Source organism: Lynx canadensis, chromosome B3, assembly GCF_007474595.2.
Source record: "Lynx canadensis isolate LIC74 chromosome B3, mLynCan4.pri.v2, whole genome shotgun sequence".
NCBI classification, from domain to species: Eukaryota; Metazoa; Chordata; class Mammalia; order Carnivora; family Felidae; genus Lynx; species Lynx canadensis.
This window is the reverse complement of record NC_044308.2, coordinates 137,574,326-137,581,036: the sequence shown is the minus strand read 5'-3', so window position 1 is coordinate 137,581,036 and position 6,711 is coordinate 137,574,326. Positions and strand designations below refer to the sequence as shown.

The 6,711-nt window shown below is 52.5% G+C and overlaps 1 protein-coding gene across 1 annotated transcript; it reads right to left on the bottom strand.

Moving 5' to 3' along the window:
* Nucleotides 1-262: 262 nt before the first annotated feature.
* On the bottom strand, nt 263-2,892 carry TCL1B (TCL1 family AKT coactivator B). The gene is made up of 3 exons (XM_030320241.1): nt 2,731-2,892; nt 498-668; nt 263-316 (listed from the first exon to the last, which is right to left on the bottom strand). Exons 1-3 carry the CDS (start codon nt 2,890-2,892, stop codon nt 263-265), a joined length of 387 nt encoding a protein of 128 aa, XP_030176101.1.
* Nucleotides 2,893-6,711: the final 3,819 nt, after the last annotated feature.

Sequence of the window (6,711 nt, the reverse complement as noted above, 5' to 3'; positions counted from 1 at the left end):
CAAAGATTACATGATGACTATTATTTGGTGGGATCTCATGCTTTGTGAAGGTGGGGGACCTGCCCACAGTGAAAAACACATCCAAGGGATCAGGGGAGGAGGGTGACGGGGTGGCTGTGGAAGATAAGCTCAGGGAACAGCATGAGGGAAGGGAAACCAGCACTGCCTTCCTGTAAAGAAGAGAGACCGCCTTGCCTTTGTCTGACCGCCACACCAAGAGACACGGACCCCAACATACCAGCCTGTGAGCCGCTCTCTGCGGTCAGCCGTTCCCTGGTGGCAGCTCTGTCAGGACCAGCTCCTCTGTGGAGTCGATCTGCAGGAGAGGGAGCAGTGGTCAGAGTCCCCAGGAAATGCTTGTCCATCCGCCTGAAGCAGATGGAAACATGGGTTTGTGGATTTCAGTAGTCCGGTCCCTCCATCCTTTGCCTCATTTTGCACACATGCAGTGACCACAGGCCACTCATCACCCTCTCCTGGGGCCACCACACACTTGCCTGGCCATGGCTCACTATTTCCCAGAGCCTGGAATCCATTGCTCTGTACCTTCTTCCAGAGTACAGCTGCCACACGAGGGGCAGCTGGGACAGGGTCAGCTGGCTGGGGGACACGGGCTCCTGGGGGTGCACCGGCATCTGCCACATGTGGACTGTGACGCTGGGCTCAGGCTCATGCTGAAGGGACCAGAGAGAAGGGCACATCAGGGGCAGGGTTCCCCCAATGGTTGGTCTGCACGCAAACACACACAGTCCCGGATGCGGGGCCCAGCTGGCAAACAGCCCCGTCAGATGTGAATATTTTCAGAATCCCACACCTAAAGCCATGGCACCTGGCATGGCACTTGGGGGTGTCATCTGGATCTGGGATCTCCTGGATCCCCCAAGTACGGTCCTCCTGCTGACTTGCACCCCACCACACCCCACTGTACCCCTGAAAAGTTAGCCAATCTCCCCACCCATCAGCAATTGACTATATTCTTAGGCCTCTGTCTCAGCCATTTCTACAGTTTTTTCAATCTTTCCAAAAATAAAGTATCTGTACACCTTAGGATCTGGGAGTGATGGGTTTCCCCCCAAAATATATCATATTTCATCACGGCATTCATGTACTTATTGTAAACATAAAAAATAAAATAAAATGAAATTTGGCTAATACAGAAAGGTATAAAAGTGAGTGGGAAAATCACCAACAACTATAACCAAAGCTCCCTTTGTCATGCAACAAAATGGAAAGTTCCTTGCAGAGTTTTTTTTTTATCAGAGTATTTGTCTTTTTGTGTGTGAGGAGCATCTTTACGAGTTAAGGATACTGGCCTTTTATCAGTCATACATATGGCGAATGACTCTTCTCGGTCTGTTGTCTTAATTTTGTATGGGTTCTTTTGGCAGAGGAAATGCTTTTAGTTACATGGTGAAATCTCTTTCCCTTTGGATTCTGGCTTTAGATCAGGTATCAATCACCAAATTGTGGGCCGAATCTGGCCCGCTACCTCTTTTGTTAAATAAAGCTTTATTGTAGATAAACAAAAGCTCATTCCTTTGCACATTGTCTCCAGCTGGTTTTTCACCACAAGGACAGTCAAGCAGTTGCTATAGACTCCGTATGGCCTGCAAAGCTGACAATGTTTACTATCAGACCCTCTACCGAAAGTTTTCTGGTCCTTGTGTTCGCTCAGGCTCAGAACGCTGCTTCCCATCCTAAGATTATATGTGAAAATAGAGACCTACTTCTAAGAAGTAATTATTTTAAATAAGGGGAAATGCTCATTCTCTGGGTGCCTCTACTGCATCCTGCACTACGTTACTTGAATCCACTTTTCCCACTGAAAACATGTTTATGTTTTTTAAAAAAACCTACCAAAATACTTTGTTCAGAATTTTTTGCGTGCTTTATTTGGCATAGGTGTGGGAAAGACTTTCAGTGTTCTCCACCCAAAATTTTCTGCAGAGACTCTTTGAAGATTGCTCGGAGAATTTTGTATTGTTTAAAATGTTTATGATGGCCTAAATGGCATTTTTAATACCCAGATAAGCTTTTACCATATTACACGGAAGTATTTATTGTATCCCTCAAAGAGGGACTGGAATCTAAAGCCCTCATCTACAGGGAATGCTTTCCAACCTGAGTGATTATCTTCACCACCTGGGGAGCTTTTGAACCTTAAATGGTCTTACACTCCACCCTCGCCTCGGGAATCAGTTTCCCAGGTGGGATTCCAGAAGGTGTTATCTGTTGAACGCCCCCAAGGCCTTGCGGCTGGTGAGCCGCCTCTCACTTGCCAAGGAGGCAGATTATTCTCATTTTTGCAGATAGGGAACCCAAAGTCAACGTTTCTTTTACGCCGTTGGCTCACCTGCTGCCTCTAGGTTACAATACCTCCTGGAAAACTCCTACTCATCCTGTAGAGCCCAGCTGTGATGCCTTTCCAGCATGCACCGGGGGGAGGCCTGGGCCCTGACCTACCTCCCCCTCGGGCTCCCAATGAAGGCTGCATCATCTCCTCCGGCTAAGCTCAGACCAGTGGTCCCTCCAGGCAGGGGCTCCTGGGGGTCTGCATCAGGCATAGACATCACTGTGCTCGAGCTCAGCACAGGCCAGTTTTTCCAGACAATTGAGAACTGCCTCCTCCCACCTCTGTCCCGGGCCCTATTGCTGCATGTGCCAGGCCCACGGGCTGACACCCGTGCACAGTCCTCCCCCAGACCCCCACACCCATGCCTGACAACTCACTGTGCCGCCTGGGGAGGCCCTGCTCCGAGCTCTCTGGGAGGGACTGAGCCGCACGACCACCGTCACCCAGGTCCTCCCCTTCTCGTCTTCGTAGATGCCAGGCCTCCGGGCCCACAGACGGTGCGGGGGCACCCCAAGGATCGGAGAAGCCCCAGAGGCCATGGCGAGAGCGCATCCCCTCCGGGCCTGGAGACACAAGTGAGGCCTCCCAGGTGCAGAGCAACCTTAAGTGGGGCGGGGCCCGCACAGGGCGTGGCCAGCGGGAGGGGCTGCGGGGAGGGGCAGGGCCTGAGCCGCAGGGGGCCGGCAAGGGGCGGACCCACCGAGAGCTGGGGGAGGCCTCCCACCGCTGGGGGCTGGCAGAGGCAGGGCCGAAGGGTAGGGGCGGGTGGAGCTGGGTCAGTCTGGACCCGCTGGCACAAGGTCACGAGCCGCAAGGGGCGAGAGGCCACTCTCTGGGTACGGAGACACCCCAGGGCACTGCGTCCAGGGCCCGGATGGCTCCGTAAGATCAACACTTCACTTCGCTCCCATGATTCCCCTGCATGCAGCCCCCTTCCTGAGCACCCCCTCCCCAGTTTTCATGGCAGGCTCTATCCCCGACCTTCCTCCCGGCCTTGGGGTCTGTGCCCAGACCTCACGCAGACCTCCCTGCCCCAGATTCTGAGCCGGCACAGACTTCTCGCCACTCCTTCAGTAGGACTCCAGGCCAAGACTTTCTCTTGAGTTTAGAGGTCCCTCAAGCTCAGTGGGCTCTTGCCCCTGGGGGTACCTGGCCAAGGTCTAAAGGACAAATCAAACTCCCTCCTGTCAGAGAAGGCACCAGCGCCCCAGGGATATTTGATATCAAAATCTTCTGGTAACAGAAACGAGGGGAAGGAGGGCAAGTAGCCATCTTGCCTGTCCATCCTAGGCCACAGGGTCCAAAGTGTCCACCTGGCCCCACCAACTTATCAGATCTGCTTTGCAGTGAGTCTACAGAAGCCGGAGGCAGGCCATTTGGTAAGCACTCCGTGCTCTGTCTGAATGCACCACGAAATGGTCATTTTCCTTTTGAAAACCACAGGTATGGGTCTTCGAGCACACAGGACACTGTTTACTGAGATGATGTCATTCCTCTGGGAGGACCAAAAAGTGATTTCTGGCCAGGTTCCTGATCTGCAATAAATGGCAGGTAGGGCAACCACCTTTGAAATCACTGGGCAGCTTCCGAGCTTCTGAGCCTTTTTCACGGCAACTCTACCTGCCTTCCCTGGTGTTTGTCCATCTGGCCTGGGATTGGGGTGGTCCTAAGAGGTCATTACAGTCTTGTATAAAGTGATCGCATACATGGAATACACCTGTTATCGTATTCTATTGGTTGGAGCAGGTCCCACCCATATCCAAACAGAGGGGACCGATCACACAAAGGTGTGGATACCAGGAGACAGGGATTATGGGACCCCCTCCCCCCCTGCCACCCAGAGCCTTGGTCTGCTGCAAGTACCAACCCCCTGGGTTACCACGAGGATCAGATGAGTGTGTGTAAAAAGCAGTGCCTGGTACCCAGTGGGTCCTGGAAAAATGATGCCCAATAGTTATGTCCCCACACTAGTCCCCTCTCCCCTGAGGACAATCCATCAGTCCTGCCCTTGTAACACTGACGCGAAGAGTGTTTATCTCTGTCCATCCACTGATAGTGGATATTCTCAGTCTCACTTCCTGATGAGCAGGTGTGTGGCTATAGATGGGGTGGGGACACAGTTGGTGCGTATATGCAGGGCACCCACGCTAAGTGAGACATTCGACATATGTTGTCTCATTTATGTCCTCCAACAGCTCCGTGAGCTGGAGATTGTCATCTGCGTTTTTTGTAAATGGAGAAGCTGAGGCTTGAGCGGCTTCGTGGCCCAAGCAGGGCGGGTGGTGGAGGAGGAACGTGGACCCGGCTGCTCCCGGCTCTAACGCTCATGCGCCTTGTTGCCTGTCTTCGCCCAGTCTGGCTCACCTGTGGGAGAGGCAGAACCAGGAGCTGAGAGATTTCCCATGGCTGCTGCTGAAATGGCCACGGGGGCGAGGTGAAGGCCAAGAACACCTCCCCATCGGTATGGGGACAAGATGTAACTAGAGGCTTCCACGAGCAAACGGAACAAAACCATCAGATAGCACAGAGACCCGCAATGAACAGACGGCTTCACTGACCGCCCTCCTCGTGCCACGTCCCCTCGTGACCTTGGCCCTGCACTGAAGAAAGACCAGAGCTGGCAGGCAAGGAGAACACAAGTGTAGGCCCTTGTCCTGCAGCAGGCCTCTTTGTGTATCACGTCTGAGATACGGCAACGTCTCTTGACCAAGTGGTCCGTCTTGGGTACCCACAACTTGAAGTATACTCACTCTCTGGGGTGGGTGTCGCCAAAGTCTTTGAGAAGCACATTGACCTCTCCAGGACTGCTCCCTGGCAGAGCCTGTTAATGACTGGGTAGTCTTGCCTGGCCCCTGTGCTGTCCTCCTCCAGCAGAGGAAGCCCTTCCCAAGCCCTAAGCCCCAGGGTCCTGGCACCAGGCCCACCCAGCTTGGGGATGATTCCAAACCCCGAATAAAGGGGCACAGAACACTCGGGCTCAGAAAACCCTAAGAGTCACGGAGATCTCTGCACCGTCTGCTCAGCTCCTCCCACATACCGAGCCCAAGCTGGCCAAGGCAGGCAGGACACCGCAGGCAGGTAGCCTGGAAGTAGCATGGCACCAGGGGGGGGGGGGGGGCTGTTCCACTGGGGAAGCAGCGAGAACAGACTTGGAAGAGGGGGAAATCAGGGTGTGTTTGGAGACCAGGAAATGATGAGGCTTAGCCAGTGCTGAGGACGCAGGCTCCTAAGAGGAAGGGTAAGAAACGAGGCAGCGTGCGTGGGTGGGAGGAAGTCAGTGCTCTACGGTGGGGATGGAAAGTGCCAGCTCGACCAGTTGGTTTTGACCAAGTTGGTCAAGAGCAATGACGGTGCTTGACAAAGGGAATGGCATCTGTACGCACTTGATGAATGTTGGAATCAATGGTAAAACAAAAGAGCGACTCCGTAGTCAGTGACCACTAGAAAAGGCCTGGGTGGGGATGTTTCAGTTAACAACACAAACAGGAACATCTAAGTCCCAACTCTAGGGCCGCCTGGGGGGCTCAGTCAGTTAAGTGTCCGACTTCGGCTCAGGTCGCGATCCCACAGTTTGTGGGTTCGAGCCCCGCGTGGGGCTCTGTGCTGACAGCTGGGAGCCTGGAGCCTGTTTCAGATTCTGTGTCTCCCTCTCTCTCTCTGCCCCTTCCCCGTTCACACTCTGTCTCTGTCTCTCTCTCTCAAAATTAAGTAAAATTTAAAAAAAAATTAAGTAAAATAAAATAAATCCCAACTCTACTTATGTCACATGGTGAACAGAATAAATTTGCTGGATGATAAAAGAAATTCAACCCAAACGCAGAACTGAAGAAGGTGGGTTTCAGAGAGCCTTGCTAATTCTAAGGCATTGAAGATGTGCTCTGTTTTCTTCCAAGGTTATATTCTTTCACTTTTTAAAAAAAAAATTTTTTTAACGTTTTATTTATTTTTGAGACAGGGAGAGACAGAGCATGAACGGGGGAGGGTCAGAGAGAGGGAGACACAGAATCCGAAACAGGCTCCAGGCTCCGAGCTGTCAGCACAGAGCCCGACATGGGGCTCGAACTCACGGACCGCGAGATCGCGACCTGAGCCGAAGTCGGCCGCCCAACCGACTGAGCCACCCGGGTGCCCCTGTTCTTTCACTTTTAGATATGATTGGTTTTCGTGTATGATGGAAGAAAGGAAGGGGTCTAGATTAATTTTTTTCCATGTTGATATCTGATGAGTTTAACATCACCTAATAAAAGACTATTCTTACGCTCCTGTACTATCGTTACTTCTGACGTAAAATTGGGACCATTTATGCGTGGATCTGTTTCTGGATGCCCGTGGCTCTTCCATTGCTCTACCTTAACACC